This window comes from Neodiprion lecontei, chromosome 5 (assembly GCF_021901455.1).
Source record: "Neodiprion lecontei isolate iyNeoLeco1 chromosome 5, iyNeoLeco1.1, whole genome shotgun sequence".
Lineage (NCBI taxonomy): Eukaryota > Metazoa > Arthropoda > Insecta > Hymenoptera > Diprionidae > Neodiprion > Neodiprion lecontei.
This window is the reverse complement of record NC_060264.1, coordinates 29,189,478-29,212,388: the sequence shown is the minus strand read 5'-3', so window position 1 is coordinate 29,212,388 and position 22,911 is coordinate 29,189,478. Positions and strand designations below refer to the sequence as shown.

At 42.8% G+C, this 22,911-nt stretch overlaps 1 protein-coding gene across 1 annotated transcript; it reads left to right on the top strand.

Annotated features, from left to right (window-relative positions):
• Nucleotides 1-18,108: 18,108 nt before the first annotated feature.
• On the top strand, nucleotides 18,109-20,589 carry LOC107220353 (luciferin 4-monooxygenase). Its single transcript, XM_015658916.2, has 3 exons — nucleotides 18,109-18,450; nucleotides 18,509-18,716; nucleotides 18,790-20,589. Exons 1-3 carry the CDS (start codon nucleotides 18,256-18,258, stop codon nucleotides 20,052-20,054), a joined length of 1,668 nt encoding a protein of 555 aa, XP_015514402.1. The 5' UTR covers nucleotides 18,109-18,255; the 3' UTR covers nucleotides 20,055-20,589.
• Nucleotides 20,590-22,911: the final 2,322 nt, after the last annotated feature.

Here is a 22,911-nt window from a genome sequence, read left to right as displayed (position 1 = left end):
CATTGTTGAGAGTTGATTTACAGTTGCCTATTGTTGGTAGGAATTGGAATACGCCGCACCTCCGCATCTCTCATGGGGGCTTCAACCTCAATGGCCTCTCAATGGGACCCCAACGGGGCCTCGTCTTGAACATCCATGGATAACATCCACCTACCAATACTGACCGACGTCAGTGCGCCGTTGAAAATAAATTCAACAAATCATCATTAGCTCGGCGCGTATCATTTGTTTGGTGAGCTTGCCTTTCGACCATTGTTTGCATCCGCCGTTCGGTTTCCTCTTTATCCCCGTCTAACCGACCTCCGATTCTTCAATTCTCTTTTCTAAATGTAATTCACGATTGTGATCGATTTTTTTTTTTCTACTATTCGACGTTTTTTTCCCGTTACGCTTTTTTTTATTCATCCTTACGGAACGATGTAACGAGTCGAGGTGTAACGATCAATTCACAAACTCCAATCGCGAGAATTCTATGTCGAAATTTTTTTCAATAGCCGCGTGTCAACGATGCGAAGTCGAAGAAAAATTTCACCCTCTTTGACACGGTAAGGAACTGTACAAAAGTGTTATTCATCCATTCGTGTCGCTGATTCGAGTGTCTTGAATGATTTAAACAAAAATCTACTCATGACTTGCACGAGTCGACCGATTGTTTGTATATACCGATTATTATTGTAAATTACATTCGGAAGAAAAACACGCGGATTACTTCTGTAGAAGATACGCGTTATACAGCGGTAATTATATCCAACGAGACATTAGTTTTTACGCAATAAATCAGTCACACTATTTACAGCCATTCGTTATGTTCGTTGGTCTCGTTCCTTTATTTTTTTTTTTTATCTATTCAGTTTCTCCTGTTGACAATAATAATTAGACGGATTGCGAATGAAACTAAGCTGGTACACAGCGTGTATAAATAGTTGTAGTTAATTAAACCGGGACTGATATTAAGCAGTGAGAATTATCTGGTATAAATGAGCGGTTGTCATGTATCCGTTAAATAGATCGCGGTTATTTATATATTATCGAGTTCAACGTTTAGATAATTGCGAAAATGAAGCCTCTGTCAAAATATCACTTTGGACAATCCGACACCCGTTAACTCAGGGACGATAACGATCATTTCATAAGATAACCACCTCAAGCCAAAAGCGATCAATGCAATGCGCTTTGAAAACTTTCGTACAATAACTTAAGTTGTCGTGAAAAAAAAAAAAAACTTGATGTTCTCATCGAGAAGCTTTTCGGAAAAAAATTACGATCCTTGGTCGGATTCACTTGAAGTTTCTGCACTGCGTTCCGTGATTCATTGCGACAATTATTATTTAGTTTATCCGTTAAAAGCTTTCTCCGTTTCTCCAAGGCTGCCTCGATTTCATCTAAACTCTGCATCTATCGATCATGATAAAGAGAGGTCGCATCCATTGCTCGAAAAGAATGTCGAAGTGTCTAATCTTAGCTGATTAAAAGTGAAAATGACTTTATCGGTGATTTTGTTCTCTGATTATATAGTATATCATTAAATTTTTCCGTTGCTTTCTTATTGCCATTGGTCTTGATGCTCGATCGATTTTCAAAGCCAAGAATTTTATCAGTATTATTATTTTCTGAAATTGAAATTGATCCTCGCGATCATTGTCTATCGGATAATTGTTATTCAAAGAAAAAGAAATATATATTCTCATCAGAAAAGGTTTGTTTCCAATAGTGTTTTTTTTTTTTCTCTTCTTTCAAATTCTAGTCAATTCTGTTCTTGAATCCGTGAAAACGATCGAGAAACTAAATTTCTTCGAATCTTGACGATCATCGAATACGTGGATCAGTGCAGCGATGACTGAAGGGGGTGGATCACAATGCGTTTGTCAATTAAATGGAAAAGTGTATTGATTTCACGCATCGTAGGAAATTACGTCGTCACAGTGGAGATTGTTCAGAGATTCTTTGTTGCTAGTGCAGGGATGGACCACCGACATTTCGTATATACGGTGATCCAGTCGATTTTGAACGCACCGTCGCGGAGGAGAAAAAGTACATTCGCCATTAACGGGATAGAAACGATGGGGTTAAAACTATAATCATTTAACGCGAAAATAATTCCAGTACAACATTTAGTCACTCGATAATTGGTTTCAACCGGAAATGAACCGTTGAACTGTTTTTGATCGGGTTTCTTAATTTAAAAAAAAATTGTTTCTTTTTCTTTGCGTTCAATTTTCAATTACCAAAATCACGTTATAAACGTTATTTTCTCCAAATCATAAATCATCTCGGCAGAGAATAAAGCCTGTTAATGAGGTACAATAAATCGTCGATGCGGTCAATTGCCGGAATTATTATTGAAGCGAAACCAATTCCTGCTGCAGCCGCGTAACTTGTTACGGTAAATTTATTTTCAACTATCCGAGTATCGCTCCGAGTTGTCTCCAATTTCGCGTTTTTCGAACCGTCCCGCATTCCCGCAAAATTCGTCGTGATTCGACGGTCGTTCTATCTACACGCAAAAAAATTTACCCGAGACATCGACTTTGAGGGAAGAGATATTCTACCGATCGGTTGATACGGCACTGGATTTAGGACGAGGCCTCGGTCCGTCCCCCGGATCCTTCATTCTCGTGTAGTGGAGAATTGGAGGATATTTCAAGGGACGGACAACCGGCTCCAATCTGCTCAAATTAATGTTCCCTTTATCGGTCGAAGGTTTTATTTAATAACTGTTGGCCCCTCACTTAATGGACTTTGAGAGGTTGGTATAATCAAATGCTGTATACCAAAAGAATAGAATTTTATCCCCATATTTCACGGCTCGAACGTTCGCTATACCCAAGAAATTATCCAACCCGCCGCTCTTCTCTACATACATACACGTTTTATACATACAGTACGAAGCCAACAGCTATCTGCGGACTGAACTGCAGGAATTTTTCACCTCTTTACGACGTGTCCGTACCTGGAGTGCATCACCTTTTGCCGATGGTCTTCATCGAAACGCCTCTGAAAGAAGTAAAAAAAAATTAGAAATCGCGTCTGTCACACTGAGAAAAATTTCATTCGTTATAGTAACTAGAAAAATTCGGTAAAACAGGTATGGTTTAAAAAAAAAAACTGTTCGGATATTGTTGAAATTGCGAAAAACGAGGTACGCGTAAACATTTTGCGCTATCGTCGATCCTTTTTTGGTTATTGCAACTCTACTTTTTCAGTTAAACGAGGCTTTAACGTCAATTTATCGTTGCACGAGCATGAAATTTTCGCAACAGTTGCAAGAAAATATAGAAACAGCGATCGTAATGAGAAAGAATATTAACGGATACTAGACTTTCCGGTTACAGCTGCGAAACTAATTTTCATTTTCTACTTAGAACCTCTATATTTCGATTGTGGTAAAAAATGAAAATAGTTGAGGACTGAGCGGTAACCGGAAATAAAAATTTCTCTCAGTGCACCAGCATGGTCAAGACATCGACGAGGTCATCGTAAATGGAATATCATATCAGAAGTGAATTTTCATCATTCAAGGATCGTACAAGGAAGAGAAATTTAAGATAATAAAATTCGCGTGCGAATTGATAAGGTGGACTTGAAGTGGACGGATAGATCTGCGATGTGCAAAATGTGAAGCGACCGAAGAATGCGAGTCGAGGGGAAGGAGATGGAGTTGAAAAAAAAAAAAAAAAAAAATGGAAATGAAAATGAAACGTAACGTAGAATATAGCGACGCGGCGCAAGTTGCGTGCAGTTCATTTCAATGACCGAACACTCCGCCAGTTGGTGCCAGAGTAGCCATTGTACTTCTGTAGCTCACCGAGTTTTGGGTATAATGCGAAACACAATACACAAATGAATTATCCCTCCATGCGCCTCTCGCTCTTGGTCCTCCTTCTACCCGGAGAAAGACGGTGTTATAATCGACGCGAGGAATAAAAAGAGAGAGGGAGAAAGAGAGAGGGAGACGGGGGGTAGATGGAGTTACTTCTCGGGCTTCAAGGCTTGTTGAGATCTCGTTCTTTAGTAAGGAACAGCGGCTTGTAAAGGCGGGAATAATGCCGTAACCACTTAAATATTCTACGAGCATCAGAGCAGCCCGTCAATATAAAAGAGAAAATGAAATTCTCAACCTCGCGGATGTAGAATGAAGCATAAAGTTATACCCACTCAGTAATATCACTCGACTTACCAATTTCTCACTCATACTTATCATCGATTTCATAAGTGAGAATGGTTTTGACCAACTGAGCCTCAATTTAGTTTTCTCTGGCTTGCGGCGTCGTAGTTTAAAAAAGTTCTTACAGTGCTTTTTACTGTAACGCGTAAATTCCTTCCATTCACCGTCAAGAATTTGTAATTCGAAACGAACGCAGCGTCTTTTAGGATCGTTAGATTTTACCAGAGATTTGTCCGAATTTTCGATTTTTAACGATACAGATCTTGGAGGTTCGCTAATTTGCATTGATTACAAATCAATTGTCTCGTACAATATCAGTGCAGGAAGAAGGTATCATTTGATATCCCTGAACAGTTTCGAATTTTCGATTTTTTCAAAATTCGAATTTTTCAACTACCTGACTCTGGATCGTGCGATTAACAAACGATCTCCGTTGTTTAGAAGGTATAGAAAAAATTCTGGTACTTAGGTAAGCTCCGTTGTGAAGGCGAGATCAATAAACGCGTGCATCAAAGAAATTCGGTGTTCGCTTATACGCGGTATAAAAAAAAATGTCCCGGGGGCGATGTGCAAGACTTGTATTTAATTACAGTCGTGTTTGAATATAAAACGGCGTTTTTCAAAGTGTGGGGCGTATAAGGAACGGAGGTATTACAGTTTAATTAATATTTCTAATGATTTACACCCCGGACCGGCGATCATCGACGTGCGAGTAAATATTATACAGACAAGTTTACAGATGTTCACATATACAACGCATGTGCAGCAATAAGTGGATGCGAGCTGACTATAATGTTGTATTTTTTGGTTATCGTTCTTTTTTTTTTTTGGGGCCTTTTTCTCGTTCCTCCGTGGCATAAGGGCGGTGTCGACGACGACGAGGAGGGAGAGGAGGAGGGAGAACAACGGGGGTTGAAGAGGAGGAGGAGGAGGAGGAGGAGGAGGAGGGGAGGGGGAAGAGGAGAGGATAAAAAGTGAAAAAAGAATAAAGAGGGAGGGAGAGAGAAGATGAAAGGTATACCGGCTGAAGAGACGCCGCCGTAGTGTCTGGTCATCAACACCTGAGGCCAAGACCGATCCTTCGGATCCTTCGGATCCTCCGAGAGACCTCGCCAAAACCCCGAGGCTTTAAGAGAGACTGTATATAACCTTGTCCGGCAGGCTGATGGATGAAATTCCTAGCCGATCTGCAGCGGTGCCGCGAAAAAAACCGAACCAGAAAGAATTGCCTCTGTAGTCCGAATGGTTTAACACCTTTTCAGGACCCGGGCGGATCTTCTCTAAGAGCGATGTGAAACTGCTCGGCTATATTATATACCTGACCATTTGGCCAACCTCAGGGTTGACCCCCTTAGAGATCGTCCCAGGACACGCATCCAACTCTTCGATGTTATTTTTACCCGTTTCCGTTGGCGTGGTCTTCTATGCTCCGTTAACTGGAATCGGTTGGAACACTTCAATTTAGTTGGACCACGGACGGGAAAGAAATCCCTGGACCAGAAAATATTAATATAGTCGCTGCAAGATTTTAATCGTCGAAACGAAAAGTTTCGATACAACGGCAAAGGTTTTGCGAATGGAATCAAGTGGATTTCGAATGTGGCAAAGCCGTTGGCTAAAACTTGCAAGATTCTGGTTGATCTTGAGGTGTGACCACATTGACACTGAAATTTTCTGCTCCGGTGAGTTATTTTTTTCTATGTTCAATTTCAAAGTGGAATCACTCGTCTGCTTTTTACGTTGTTGTGAAAGGTGATCCTCTTTTCCACTTCAACCGCACAATGGTCACGGAAGTGTTACCGGTCACAATATCTCCTTCCACCATCAATGGACAAGAAGAACACGGGATGACCGACTGTTCTCTATGCTGTACATTATACGTACGTATCCTACTCGATAGTGCGATGAATTGAAACAGCTATCCTCGATAAAGTAAGACGTACGGTAGTATGTAAGTGTAATCAACAAGCTCGTGACAAATCGAGCGTTGCATGTCGGGACGATACCCGAGAATTTGGCAAGCACGATGGATGGAAGCGGTATCAAAAGCTTGCCGCGGAGAGTGACCGAAATAGCGATAAGAGAGAGAGAGAGAAAAAAAAAATCGAAAAAAGAACCAAAAAAAAAAAATGAAACAAGAGTGAAAGCAAAAAGGAAACGGTTCGTTATTATTTGAGGGGACGCGTCGGGTTAATTTGGGATTTGTCGAAGAAGTAATGGGTTTTAAGGCACACTGCGAAGAGCGCGAGCCTAGGGGCACACCTGTGGGCGACCTCTCTCTTTCTCTCTTATATACAAGCTGCGTATACGCAGAGTAAATAGTATATATACATCGCATATGTGTAAGTTATACCTACCTGCGCAGCGAGCCACGCTGTCTGGAGTTTGGTTTTCCGTCTTTGTCTGCGGTATGTAGGGCCCGAAAAGCGTGGATGTAGGGACTCCTCCGTCGGGCCCTCTTACACTCCTCATCTTCGGATGAGAATCTCACCGCGCCGCTTCCCGGCCTCGGCTCACGGCCTGACCGAAACAACGCCGCACAAAGGCGGCCTCTATAAATCACTCTCGGGGCCCCCGCGGGCCCGTGCCTCCGTGGGCCCGACCCCCCCACCCCACCCACCCGAGGCCCATCGCCAGCCGCTCAACGGGCCCTTCACCTTACCCGATGACTGCACACTCCTCGATTCTTCGCTCTCACATACGCGAGAGCCACGCCAGCCAGGGACGACGCCCTATCGCTCACCCCCCGCAACAAGTTGACTTTTTGCTCGGACCCCTATCGCGAGGGGCCCGAAGAGGGACGGGGTCAGGTGTGGAAACCGCTTTGAGACTAGGTGAGACCGTTGTTTATTCGTGGTCGTCAGTGGTCAGGGAAAATCGTAAGGTTGAGGAAAAGTAAGGGAATTTTTTTATCACCTTTTCATTTTTTCGACCCATTCGGTCCCGTGCAATCATTTAATATAATTTCGTAAACGTGTTTTTGAATACCGTTCGACTCGCAGCTTTGTTTAATAGATATTTGAATCGAGCGCACTTTAAATTCGGAAAATTGTGATTTGGTCGGGAATATTTAGGGAAAAACTTGGGAATTCTTTTGGGCTACTTTTAAAATTTCAAGTTTAACCAATGTTTTCGAAAAAATAGGATCGAGTCTCGTAAATACTTTTCAATCGGTTACGCTACTCCGTACTCAAAATACCTTAAAACCGTTTCAGATATTTTACACCATCGTGCATGCGTCGTTTTTCTCTTATTTTTCTATCATCGCCAGAAATTTAAGAATATCCACCTGTGGGTGGATTGATAGATGGAGGGATGTGACTAATTGTTTGTTACACGTTTGTAACTCGGTATTTGGTCGACAGCTCATCTCTCGCATTTTGGTAAACCATTGTTACTACTTCCAATCAGCAAAATTGTGAATTTTTTCCGACGTTTAGGAAAACAAGAATATTTCAGTCACGATTCCAAATACGCGAGTAAACTGAAACCACTTTCAGATAAATAACAAATTATCGAAGAAACAATTTCATGGTGCATGTACCGGTTTTGATGGCCTTAGTATCTACATGTTTTGTACATCGTTTAATCCAGTTGTGGCTAAATATTCGTTACACAATATTTAACCTAAAGTCATGGCCATAAATGGTACAGAGTTACACTTTGACCTCGTACAAACAAACTCTAATTTTCAAACAATAAAATGCAACAAGTATTGAAAAGTTTTGTCAAATCCGAATTTATTACTTAATCGTAAATCGAGCAATCGAACTGAAACTAAAAGCCAAATGAATAAGCACGAAATTTCATGAAGATTCATTAATGAATTATTATCTGCCCCTTAGACACTTTCAAAACTTGAAAGAGTTCAGTCGATTCGTTTCAGTCAATCTCTCGGTAAGATTTTACGACGTTGCGAATACCGATTCCCCAGCTCAAACTGGAAGTGCGAAAAGTTTGCGGGAAATTCAATTTGCATTCCGTACGTTGAAGTATTCGATTAAAACAAACAAAAGATACGGAGTATCGTTTTTCGCGAGAAGATAAGAAGCAACGAGATCTTGATTCTTGACACTGCTCGACAATTGTTACACCGTGCATTCTCGCAGAATGCGTGGCATGATAGCCGCGGGTTTTTTTTTTTGAAAGCTAGGGAAAAGGGAGGAGAATCGTTTTCGGACCACCCTACGAGGTCGGCATCGCCTCTTACACACGTATAACCGAAAGGCGTTGGTTCTCCGGGGCGTCGCGGTGCTTTACGCCGAACAATGCGAGCCACAAAGCTTGTTTGTCGTTACCTCACCCACCTGGGGAACACCGGAGATAGATACCCACCCATCTCCGTGGTCCAAGGCCTCCTAGACAGCGCTGAAGTTGACAGCGATAGAAACGAGACGCGGGAAATCGGATCAAGTTTGAATGTACGAATTTCGTTTATTCGAATTCATTACAATTATTCCTTGATACACGAAGCGCGGTAGGTGAAAACAGATTTTTTGAACCATGCTCTCTTGCTTTTACGACCATTTTCATACCCTTCATTTTTCCCATCAAACGCCAATCCAATGTTTGACTGCTCGTTTCTATCCGTCGCTCCAAGGCTCCGAGACGAGGCGTCTATTAGCGGAGATGCAACGCTGGTTCCTCTTGTTCGAGGCGTTGGCGGTAATGATTTTGATTCGAAACGGTCATTGTTGATCGGCCCACCCGCTCGGCAAGTCATCCCCGTTGCAGGGATCGAGAAACCATCCGAACTCGATCGGGGACGCGGGAAACGTGATCAATCCTTTTTGTATACAGACTGAATTCCTAACGAATGCATGGTTCGTCGTCTCTCCTAAGATTTAACGCGCACGCGCTACAATGCGAGATCGGTTGTTCGTCAGAGTGACCAACAATTGTCTTTAGCCGTTGAAAAGTTTCGACAATTGTGAATTGAGCACAACTGCCACTGAAAACTGTCAGAATTTTTATGACGGTTGGTAGCTCTGGCAAATATTTACTCTCGGATTGTTGCGCGTGCGCATTAAATTATACAGGCAACAGATCGTGCAGTCGTTAAGAATTCAGTCTTTATGCATGATCACGGGCACGGCATCGCGTCGGGCTGACGCATATTTGTTTATCATGTTGTATGAATTTTGAGCCCCTGTTTTATTTATTTTTTTTTTTTTTCTTTTTACCGACGATGATTTCCGAGATGGACGGCGGAAGTCGGTGACTACCCGTTTTAATGATCAATTAATCTACACATTTTACGCGCAAAGAACTAAGCCGTTAAGTATTCACGGATTCCATTTATTTCCATGCTCGTATCCGCGTATCAAGCTAAGGCTAAAGGCGACTCGATATAGAAATTGCCGAGTAACGCTTATTGACTTTTGAATATGTCGACGAAAATTTCGAGAGACGCCCCCCAGTCCCAATGACTTGCTCAACATTTCCTCTCGTTTTATGTACAAGTCCTCGGTATAACCAAAGTTGCAGCACCAGGGTTGCGTTATGCCAAATCACGAGGCGAATCGACACATGATGACCGCTCATTTTTTTTTTTTTTATTTCTGTCATTTATTTTATCACCTAAAGAAAAGTTCTGTTGTGTTAGATCCTTGTATCTCTGTAAAAGTGTTCAAGCGAATCGAATGAAGAGGAGAAGAAAGTAAAAAAGGAGGGAGAAAATAAGCCGGAGATAAGCAGAAGTTCGACTGTGAGAATGAAAAAGAGGAAGCTATTAGATCAGGTTACGGGTTATAGGTTACGTGCATCGCCTGATATATCCGATTCATGTAGTTGGTACACTTGTCCGCAGGGGTTCCAACAATGGGACAGTTTATTTTTTGGACAAGTCGGTGTTACGTCGGTAATGCAGAATCAGCTCGCAGCGCCACCGCCGGCCAGCCTGTAAACAGAGTCAATCTTTGTAAACATAACGTAACCCATGGCCGTCGAATTTTGTATTTTTGGGTAAAATCGACGGCCATAGGTCATGTTGTATTTACAAAGATTGAGCCTCAATTCTTAAGTTTTTTAATCTTAGGTTAGAATCGACGGTCATGGATTGTGTTGTTTACAAAGATTGAGACGCTTTCGCGAATTCTGTATTATCGATGCCATTCCATGCCATGGATTAAGTTATGCTTACGAAGATTTATCCTGTTTCACGGCCGGCCGATGGTGGCACTGCGTGCTGATTCCGCATTGCCAACGTAACCGACTTGTCCTAAAAATTATTCGTCTCAGAATCATTGCGAACCAGTGTACTTTATACATGTATACCCGCGTATATGCCGCATCGAAACGCGGGATTTTCTCCCCCGTTTTCTTATACCTCCTGGGTGTAATGAGCCGCAGATATTGGCTCGACTCTATGACTATAGCAGAACCGCGTTCCGCATCCCAATAAAAATAACCGCAACAGGGAATTCACCGAGCCAAAACTATGGGTATGCGAACGCATATATAGGCATACGTGCAATATTGTAGTATCAGGAAGAGAAGAAGAATATTTTAGTACACATTGATCTTGCACACTTGCAACACCCGTAGATTTGATCTCGCTGTCCAATATGAAACGCGAAAAAGACGGGGACACATTTTTTTCATCACAGTTATTCAGTTGCTGTTACTGTACGGATTTTTGATTATTTGAATTGTCGCTGTTCGTTGAAGAGACGATTGTAGCTGTACTCTATTCGAAATTTCAAACTTTCATAGGAATTGTATTTCCTCAATTTAACAATAAGGAAATTCTACATTTAAATAAAACGAAAAAAATTCTCGACCTTATTCAAATTATGCGTGGAATATTCGGTGTTAAGGACATGAATACAAATACAACTCTACATTTGAATAGTGAATTTTTTCTCAAATTTTGAACTAAATCAATTTCAATGGTCTTACTATCTCGTTTGTATAACTGTAGACTTGTTATTAATTTTGGAACGTAATATATCCTGACTTTTCCATGTTTACCAGATTCAAAATTGCAATTTTTTCAGACATCTTGTGCCTTTCATAATTAAAAGAAGAAAAAATTTTGAACAAACATTAAAAATTATATTTCGCTAACTTTAAACTCGTGAATCAAAATTTTTTTATTTAAAACTGAATCACATATACACAGATTTGTGCTATAAATACTTCGGCTGAAGGTTTAAGAATTAACGAACGATGGTAAAAGTTTCGAGTATGAAATACCAATTTCTCCAAAAAATTCGCATTAAATTCCTTGCCATTTCGCGCTGTTTATAGCAAACACTTGAAATTACTCGTAGGTAGAATTGTTCTCGACTTATTGCAATACTGTAAGAACGTATACATATAACGGCTGCAAACAACCCAACCCGCAGCTCGTTCCGCAATGGCGGGAATTACAAGTTTTGACCCTCAGCTATGCGAAGTTCGAGGTAAAAAAATGACTCGAAGTTGCAGAGCCGCAGTAATATACTTGAGTAGATTTAAGTATGGCTGGGACCTCGCTGCATCCACGTCGTTAAATACAATTTCAATCCGAGAAAGGAGTTACACGGGTCGTTTAACGCGTCGGTTAGACGTTGCGTCGCCGTCGCCGACGAACGCGAAGCGAAAACCCGCCAGCTTTGCCCCAACGCAAAGTCAGCGTGTTCACCCACCGTGGGGCCCTCGACTTCTTCTTCTTCTTCTTCTTCTTCTTCTTCTTCTTCTTCTTCGTCGTCCGTACGGCAACGCCATCGCCTCCATCCAAAGCCAGAATCACGCCATGCGATCTTGCCACGGATTATTAATACGACGACGTACGAACATCAATTCTGTCCGCTTGGCTCGGCTTCCGACGCTGATATCTGCAACCGCTTCATCCACTTCTCTCCATTATACTTTACCCTCGCTCTATATACGCCCCTATTTTTCGCTTATTTATGACATTTTGTTTGCCAGACTTCGGTTCAATGTTTCACATCGACAAAATTATTCTTGAGTCTGCAGCTTAATATCATCATGGACTTGGTGTAAACCTTTAGATTTTCCGGAATAAAGTAATTGTCTTATGCAATTTCCAACTCTACTTGAATAACTCTGAAAAATATCTATGGCTTCATTTGACGATCCAAATTATCGTTACGATCACTTGTTTTCAATTAATCAAATGACATTTGTACAAACGCAAGCACGTTTTACGCCGTTTTTCATGCGTCTTTTCCGTACGCAGAGTGAGTCTGCGGATGCGCATGCGCGGAGTACGGAAAAGTACTACTTCCAACTCGTAGGAGTCAAAAGTAGTCTTTTCTGTACTGCGCGCATGCGCTGTCGCTATCAAAACTGACATTACGCTATCCTAACCTCAATTTCGTGCTTCGTGAAAAAATGCGGAACGTAATCTTGTCACATAAAGCATAATGTGCAACAAAAAGGCAACGTCTAAATAAAATAAAACCTCTAAACAAAAAAAAAACAGCAAAATCGACGATTCCACTGCCTGCGTGTCTGCATGGAAACTCGGTTGAAAAATAATTATTCATCGATTTATCAACGCTTGAATATCTTCGAAAGCGTTGTTTCCTGGCAAAGAAATTCGAATACATCTAGATTTTAGAACTAATTTGCGTTAATTGAATCCTCAGCAAGCCCGGAGCGCTCAAATTACTTAAAAATCAAAAATATGTCCAATCATCCGATCAGACTATAAGCCATAAAGTTTCGAACCCTTGACTCGAACTCATTATAATGTCTACGACAAAGCCCTGGGCAATTTCTTTTCCCCCTTGTTCTAGACAAAAGAGCTTCTTATACCTATGTTAAGCGGCATTATTTAAAATCTAATGATATCCTTACAATGTACAGGGCGCAGGTTCAGTTGAAGAATGGATAAATTACCGATACAATCACACGCTTTTATTATACGGATACACACTCATACACACACACACACACACATATATACATGTATATACGCACACGAAACGTATGCCATGTATAATTGAAAGAGGGCCACGTGCCGAGAAGAATGGCAATGATTCTGTGAAACGTGCAAACACCGCTGCACCCGTATAACGGCAGAGATCAGCCTCAGCGCTTTGCCAGCGTTAAGAATAATTCGCAAAAAGGGGGCGGAGGTCACGGGTCCTCGCCGTGACACGCTTACGCTCTTAGAAAATTTCAACCAACACCAACGTCCCCTGCACACCCCTGTTTCCGGGGGCGGGAGCTGGGCATTAGCTACAATACGCCATATGAAATAATAAAATATACGTGTTACGTACCTTCTGCAAGTTCGTTCGACTCTCAACGATACTTACTTTATGGTGTAAGTGTCGAGGATTAATGGGCTACGATGTGCGAAACAAGAGTTAGGTAAGGAGGAAAAACGGCAACGACTTTCATCCGATTCCAATGTTTTTGGGATTATTTTATCCGCCATGAAATTACCTGCAACGAGTCTTCGGCGTCGGTTTAAAATAAATTATTCGAAGCGTACGGTGCGACAGATTATTTTTGGCACGTTGTAAATGTGCTGTAATGTAAAATTTCATTTCAGTGATCATGGTGAGCACAAACGGTTCTAATTGCGAAATCTTTTCTCAAATAATTGATATCTTAGCTTATCGTGTTACCTACTTGATTTTAATCATGTTCATTTCTTTTACGTACATACAATGTTCACTATCATTGGCAGATTATTTAGTCGGTTTTTCTTTTCTGCGTTTTCGATTCGGATGATCGGAAACGTTTATAATTCTTTAACAGCGTCGCTAGGCTGGGTTCGTGTACAAAAAGTTAGTGATAATGATAACTACAGGGCTTCAATAAAGTGGCGATTCTTGATACAAGGCATAAGATATTGGAACAAGATGCATGGGTCAAGCCAAAGACCCTTAAAAATATGGGGCCATTAATCGCAAAGCATTAAGCTAGTTATAAAACTCTTTTTTCTTCGTCTGCAGCCGTAATCAGCTTACACTGACAATAGTATGATTAGTTGTGTATAAATGAGTAATTTTCAAGTGTTTGAACTAAAATTACTCGCTGCTCATCGAGTTCGAAATTTACGAAGTCTGACCAGAAATGAAAACAATATTACAAACATCAAACGTGAAAATTCGATGTCTGTAAACCAACTGCAAAAATTGGAGTATAAGTTATGCGAAAAAATATTTCTTCCGATACATTCCCGTCGTTACAAAACATGTGAGAAGGTGATAGAAAACCGGTTAAGATTTTTTCTCAACTTTTTCACAACACTTGTATGCATAAACGTATTTTCGGTACATGATGGCTTCTGCGGAACATCTTTAACAAGATGGCGCCGCTGTGTATGTATTTTACCGCGTAATGGCCGCCGCTTTTACCGCTACCAACAATGTATTCGTGCACGTACATATATCGAGATAATAACGTATACAAGGGACGTCCAGTGCAGTGTAGCAGGGCCTATATAACCTAACCTACACCTAACCTGGACGTTAATAATTTTGCCGGAGCGAAGAACGGCCGCAGGATTTTATTTTACTACCCCGGCTAATGCCCTCTTTGAGTAAGTATACGACGCCGGCCTCCCTATCTCCCTAGGTCCTCGAGGATCAGGCCTCGTGCCTCCTGCCATTTCTGTACTATACTACGTTATAATAATAACGATGAACGTTAACGTTGTGCGCCAGGGATGGTAATTCATTGAAAACTGTTGTGCACCTTTCTGTCTATGGATATGATCTCGAGGCTTAATCGCAGTCGTACGATTCATTGCACTGTTATATCCACAGTTTCGCAGTTATTTGTCCGCAGAGATTTTCTTTTATAATTATTTTAAACTTGTCCTGCGAACGCAAATACCCGGTTCTTTGTGTTGATGCGATATATCAAATAGCAAGTATTATTACACTTTGCTTTTTTCTGAGCAAAGCTTGCGAAGCACCGATTTCATACCCTTTGATCTCGAGGTTCGAGAATAAAAATTGATAGCAAAAAAAATTTCTCCCGGTGTAGGTAAACATAAATGTTGCTAAATTTGCATAGGCTATGATTCATTTCCAGAAGAGCACGAAATCTAAAATATGTTCCGAAGGGGTTGTTCTGATTTCGATTGCTGATTGTTTCAAGCTACAAACAAACAACACCTCGTTATTATCGACGTTATCAACCCCGTGAACAAGTCACCGACAATAAAATAAGCAGCAAGATCGACGAGGCGTGATGGCACGTTTATTGTACTTCCCCGCATTACAAAGTGTGCGATCCATACCTACCTAGGAATGGAATAGACAGTCGGGATTAGTAGCTGCGGTACGAAGAAGGCAATTGCGGATTAGACACGCCAGGGGAAAGGGACAATTTATTTTAAATAAACGCTTGATTCGTGTCCGATTTGACGCGGTTGTCCCGCAGGAGGTCGCGGCTCTGTTCGGCCGCATATGTCAACGCCGTGCAGAATCAAAACCGCCACCCCATCCATATCCCACCGATGTAATCCTGGCCCTGTAAAGGGGGAGAAGGGCGATATGCCTCCGGCATTGTTGCCCCAAACGCGCCTGTAATTCGTATATAATGGAGTCACACCGCAGGGGAAAATTCACGCAGCAACAACGATTCGCATTCGCACGACGCGTTTAACCCGTGACGACTGATTCGCCACGAACGACAAAACATTTCGGTTTGTTGCCCGACATCGCATGGGTCGAAACGTTGAAAATCAGCGTGAAGTCAAGCTAAATTCGATTGTCTTTACGTTTCGGTATTAATGTATAATATTTTTTGCATCATGTTGCAAGTATATTGTGAAAAATGGTCTTGCCATCGATTCCGAACTTGATTTGACGATGTTCATATTTTGCAAATGATTTTCTAACGAATAGTCTCTCATTTTCTTTTTTTTTTTCTTACAAAATTGAAATATTTTTCAATTTCACTTGTAGAATCCGAAAGGTGAAGATTGTAATTCTCCCGACAGTTGTAGGTAGTCACCCTGACTTTGTTACACTTAATCCGGATGGCTAATCTTTGCACAATTAGTGTATCGAAAGAGGTACGCGATAATCTATTCCGGAAAAAATAACGTGTAATCAGTCAAAGCTACGTGCATTGAACGTGATTCGTGTTATTATAGTGATTTGTTAAATCGTAGGAACGCCAAACATTATTACACTTGATACAGAGTGTGAATTTAACCACTAATGCGGACTTGACGTTCATTTGATTCCGATTTTGCGAGATTTGTCATTCGCGATAACGTACGCTTTGTAATAAATCACTCAACCTCTCCGTCTCGCGGTTAATCCTAGCAAGAGAATTGATAATTATTACGTCCATCTATGATTATAGTTTTGTTATGTAATGCATTTTATATGTGTTCGGATGGCAATCGACTGTCTTTTGAAATCATCTTTCATTCTATGTTTATAAATACGTGTATTTACCAAAACTGAATATCGTATGTGTGAATTCATTTCTCATTAATTGATCTTATTTATAAACCGCCACCAAAAGTTCGGTAAATCTGATGCAGATTCACGTGGGATTTGGCAAAGGTGGTTTAACTCGAGACTTTAATCCTGTTTGCGATCCGTCAATTGGTGCCGCGCGTTGAGTAAAACGATGAAGACACCTTGAAAGCCTTCTTATTATACAACGAGCAATTAATTATCAGTTATAATACACTTCTTAAAGCAGGTGTATCTAATTACGTAAAAAGTGTTCAAAAGAGTAAACAAATCTCTTTGTCATTCCATTTATATTGACATTCAACATCCCGTCATGATTGATATTACGATACGTAAAAATAAATTACACTGTCTATAGCATAGTAATGTTTGATCCTGTTCTTTGGTTTTGCAAATCTATGATAGAAATTTCAGAAGTGCAGATGTGATCATTCTTTGTTTCGAAAACCATCTGTGCACGCGTGAAAAAATGTAGAAGTTCTACTCAGATAGGTTTGAGTGACAACGCAACGTCTCGAATCGATCACATAATTTCTGTCTTGCCTGGACACTTAATTCCGACAAAACGAAAAATGCGCAGAGAATAGGCGTATAACGATTGGTTAGAACTTTTTTTCGAGAGTTGAAAACTGTGCCTTTTGATTCGTGTACTGATCAGGTACGTAGGCACCTATGAAACCGAATAACGTTATATGGTTAATCTGGTTTAATCAATGCACCAGATATTAAATAGAAATCCCTGATTATAAATTTGTGATTCCCGGACCACACGTAGATAAGCCTATAATCATCTCTTTTCCGGCGTAGATCGATCATTCGCCGGAGTATAAGATTAACAACAAGTCAAACTATAACTCGTCACCGCAACTACCATCCGGATTCGACTCAAAGGATTGAAATGTCTGCTGGAATAGTTTCCGCACTGTCATTCTCACACTTTATCTTTCACACGGAGAACCTTACGAACTGGACACCCTCTAAGCATCGTGACCCTGGCTTTTAGGCGATGGAGTATAAGGGTAATCGACGATGCAGGGTTACGTGCGACCCTTGGTAAGACGCGCGTCCAGCGCAACTGCAATACCGCTGGAAATGGAGCATGGATGGCGAATGGGCTCTCTTAGTGGACACGCGGGGCGCCCTGATGGCCATATCCCTCAATTCGTGGGCACTTCTCATTCCGATATTGGATCCGCTCGAGTGGCAACTGTTTGAATTCACCCCGGGAGAGTGTTTCGGTTAAAAATGAAGGTCAGTAGTCGAGGAGCGCCGATGCTGCACCCCCTGCAGAAAATTTCATCTGCAATCGGTCCGTCTTATTTATTGAAGCTGGAAATTACTCGACGCTCGAATTTCTGACGCATGGAGAAGTAATGCATCACAAGGTTGCGGATGGATTAACGTTTCGAACTTGACGGAAGCATTTACTTATAGTAACGTCAAATTGCCGATGCGGATTGGATGGCTCATTATCAGTTGAACCCAATGAAAGATAATCGAGTGAAACATTTATCGCCCACTCAACAAGCCTCTCCAGATTTACGATCAGTCAACCTTTAGAGTAAAAGCTTGCTGGGTGGTCCCGACGTTCCTCCAGGAATTTCCTCCCCCAATCCCTGGGCGTCAAGTACATACCGCTGCAAATATCACATCTCGAACGTCAGTAGTAGACGCTTTATCACCATGCCGTCGTGCTTCAGCTGCCTTGTTCCAAATCCGGTTCGCAAAACTGTGGCGAACGGTGATACGAATAGCATCGACGTCGAGAGTAAGATACTGAGGGCCCCGGCTCCAAACTTTCTAGTCCCACCGCCGAGAACAAGTGTCGGAGAATACATCCTCCGGAAGTTCAAGGCATCTCCGGACTTCGTCGCACAGGTAAGCGAATCGCTTCTTTCTTTCTTTGAACACCGGTGATCGAGGGTGTCCTATACAGGTCGATGCTGTAACCGGTGTCGAGGATACTTACGGCCAGATGTTGGACCGCAGTGTCAGAACGGCGATCTGGCTAAGGAACAAGGGCATCAAGGCCGGGGAAGTTGTCGCAATCTGTACCCATAATCACTGCGATACTGTGATACCGATGTATGCTACTCTCTACTGCGGTGGAGCCGTCGCACCCTGGGATCCGATCATGAACTGCAGTGAGTATCGACTTCCATGACCATCTTTTCGCCGTGGCATCACCGAATGCTCCATTGATTATCCTTCCCGCAGAGGATCTCAAGTACATGAACGGGATGTCGCAACCAAGGATTGTATTCTGCGACGAGGAGTCCGCCTGCACGGTGCTCGTCGCTCTAAGGGAGTCTAACAACGACGCTGAGGTCGTGGTATTCGGAGAGCATTCAAAGTGCACGTCCTTTCGCTCCGTGCTGGATCTCCACACGGATGAAGATGTGGAGAACTTCAAATGCTCGGAACTCGAAGACGATTCCCAAATCGCCCTGATCGTTTGCAGCAGCGGAAGCAGCGGGCTGCCGAAGGGGGTCGAGCACACGCACAGAACAGTCCTGCTCCAGTTCGGCGCGGTTAGGCTGCTCAATCTGGAGAACAAGACCTGCGCGGTGTTCTCGTCACTTTACTGGATATCCGGTCTGATCGGCATGTTCCTCTGCGTGGCAGGCAACATGAAGCGGGTGATAACACCCGCGTTTGAGGAGGACTTCTGCAGCCAGCTGATAGAGAAGTACAAGATCAACTGGGTCCTAATGGGCTCGAGCATTCTCATAAGGTTGATATACTCCGGGTGCTTGGAGAAGTACGACATGTCTTCACTCGAGAAGATATCCGGCGGTGGTGGCGTCATTACTGCCGATGCCTTCGGGAAGCTCAAGGCCGCTCTGCCTCAGACTATCGTCATCCTGGGATATGGGATGACCGAACTCGGAGGAGCCGCCACCATCCAGGACGCCAATTCCAAGCCCGGATCCTGCGGACGTCCAGTTTACGGCATTGCCTGCAAAGTGATCAACTGCTCGACCGGAAAGATCCTAGGTCCAGATGAGGTCGGAGAAATCTGCTGGCAGAGTCCGTGCATCATGAAGGGCTACCGAAACGACCCGGAAGCGACCGCGGAAGCCATTGACAAGGACAAGTGGCTACACTCCGGGGATATCGGGTACTATGACAGCGACGGTCTGATCTACGTACTGGACAAGTTGAAGGAGATGATCAAGTACAGGGGGAACCAGATCGCCCCCGCTGAACTCGAAAGCATAATAATGAAGCACCCGGGAGTCAAGGAGTGCGCCGTCGTTGGCAAGCCGGATAAAATTGACGTTGAACATCCCGTTGCCTTTGTCGTTAAAAATCCGGGTACCGAGGTCACCGAGAAGGATATCGTCGATCTAGTCGCTTCCGAAGTCATCGAAAGGAAACGGCTGAAGGGCGGCGTCAGATTCATCGATAAAATGCCTCTGACTCCGAGCGAAAAACCGAAACGCACTGTTCTTAAGGAGATACTTAAGAACGAGGGGTAGATACTGAAGTACGGGAAACGGAAGATGGATAACCTTTTTACCGAATTATTTGTATGCATTGTGTGTGTGTTTTATATATAGATGAACAACTTGAGATTGGATTTATACGTGTTTAGAATTAGGCTACTTGTAATTATCATCTTTGACTTTGAAACTTCTACTTCAGTGGTAACTCCTTAGCTCACAGACATACCGGTTCTCTCCCTTTCGCATACGAAAAATACAATATCGCATACTGGCTCATCTTCGCCCGATAATACCCCCTTCTGACAATCACAGTATCTGATTCATTAATGGCCGAGGTGCGAAATACGGTTTAACAATTCGTAAATATACGTTAACCATATTTTATTTGACTGACGATGAGAATAAAATTAGTTGAATAATAATGATAAAATTCAATTGATCACATTAGCGTACGTAATGGATTGATCGTTTCTGTCAACGGTTATACAGATGTTTCAATCGATGGAAGAAAAAAATTTCGAGTCGTTACGAAATGTTCTTGGTCTGTTGATTATGTGATTTATCAAAGTAAATACTGATACTTTATCAACAGATCATACGAGACAGTCGTTATTCAGATGATCAGGATCAGTGACGGAAGTGTCTGTTTACTGATGATCAATTGATATAACTGAACGCTTTTTTTATCATCCTTATCATTCCTTACTCTAAACAACGATATAAATAACCAAGTGCAGATCATCAGCTTCACGAGTATAATCAAATGTGATTGAATCACGTAGAGATTACAGGGGGAAAAAATCTGATGTGAGATTTTTTTCAAGGCTGCGTCGTGGTTCCGGTTCACGTAACCCAAAAACGGTTGTACGGAGTTCGGAGTAATTGCAGGGCTAAAATCTGCTGTGAAAATCAGGGAACCCGGGGTTTCGGCAGCCCCTCTTCGTGCCCATATAAAACTGCCCTGAGTTAATTAAATCAGCATTAATCACTCGGTTGCGTGAAATATGCACACGGGGCGGATTTAAGCTGGGTAAATTGTGCGGGTGAGTGCGTGCGTACCTTCCTTCCTTCACTCGTGCGTGGATCATGTTGGATACCGTCGGCGTTGGATCCCGCCGTTCAACCCCCAGGGTGGAGCTGGAATTTATTGCTCCGATTCCTGGCGCTGCGTAGACAAATTTTTTAATCTATAACCACATGTATCGTTACCCCTGTCTCTCAATCTTCACTTGACAAACGCGTTTCCATACCCTATCATCGATCATCGATCTCCAGTCTCCTTCCTCGTCGCTTCGGTCAGTTCCGGCTTGGCCTGATATCATTTTTTCTCTCTTCAAGTACATTCACGGTAAACACGTGAGATTTTTTGATAAGCAGTTCCAACCACGCCACCATGAAGCTGATTGAGACCTCGCACGGGTTGATGAAATTCTGTGAGCTCATGCCATCTCAATTCCGTAATTCGACAATGGGCGGACGGTAGTGCGACTCTATTGCACGGATGTGGATATGAATCTGGGAGTGATGAGAATGAGGATCGTATGAGCGATCCAATCATCGGGAACTCGTGAGGGTCTCTTATTCACATCAGGGTTGTTACGAGCCTCGAATCTCCGTATAACTGGCCTCATTATTTATGCTGATCATTATTTTGACGGGGCCCATCGGGCACCGTCCATCACTCTCCAATCTACCTTTTATTAACCAAACCTCGATGCATAGTCAGGATTTTTACTAGCCGAGCGAAAGAGAGAGAGAGAGAGAGAGAGAGAGTGAGGCTCGTGACGATCTCCCTCCATCCCGCGACTCCCACTCCGGCCTGGGCAACTCCGATATCATAAATCTACCGAAAAGAAGAACTTTGGAAGAGAGAGAGAGAGGGAAGACGGGAATGACGTTATTAATTAGACGGTCCTCCCAGATTACCGGGAGAGGAGTCAATTTTAATTAGACTCACCTAAGGCCTTTTGTCCAATGAAAGTGGCCGAACAAAGCCACTCGCCTTTCTCTCTTTCCTCTCCTCTCCGCCCCGCAGGCTTGCGCAAGCCGGAGGCAAACCCCGCATACCTACACACAAGCTTCGTTCATACTCCGGGTCAACTTGAAATCTCCATTGTTTTTTCTCCTCCCTCTTCCACATCTACTTCGTGTTTTTTTTATTCTTCACCTAGTTCCTTGCTGATCGCTTCAGGACTCTTCCTCGCGTTATAACGCCCAGGGGTGATTGATGGGTGGCGGGAAGTGCTGCCTCCAGGTACCGCCCGACCAAACTAATTTATAAAACCATTTATATTCGGGTCAATCGCTTCAGTATTACGGATCAAGGCCATGGCACCTGAAGAAAACCGTCCCCGGGTAAATGACGAAGCCCCGTGGTCGTTTCATCGTTAAGTATTATTCACAAAAGGTCAAAAGCTGCAGCTGCGAACCCTTTCCGTGGCGATTCGCTATTCCAGAATTACATCTGTTCTGGAAAAAAATAACACTGCGGAATAATGCTTGATATGTTTTGAATTTTGAAATGATCCAGATTCACGGGGCGATCGATAGCCGTCTAATGGGTTCGAGACGCACCAACCTATCGTTTTACCGTTCTTCCACACTGCATGGATGAGCTGAGTATAGAGAGGAGCAGCAGCTGCAGGCGGGCGAGCTACAGTCGGATCGATTGGCCGCGCGCGAGGTAAAGATCGAAGCCCGATCATATTTAGAGGATCAGATTCATTGGTCGAGATTGCGGATGAGCCGAAGGTGTTTTTCGGGGCGTGGCAATACCGTCCGCCTGATTACCACGAGCCGCGGTCAGCCAGAGCGGTGAGAGTTCAAAGAATCAAAGAGAGACCGGCTTTCGAGAAATTGCTCAAGATTCATCTCCACCGATAGGGGATAT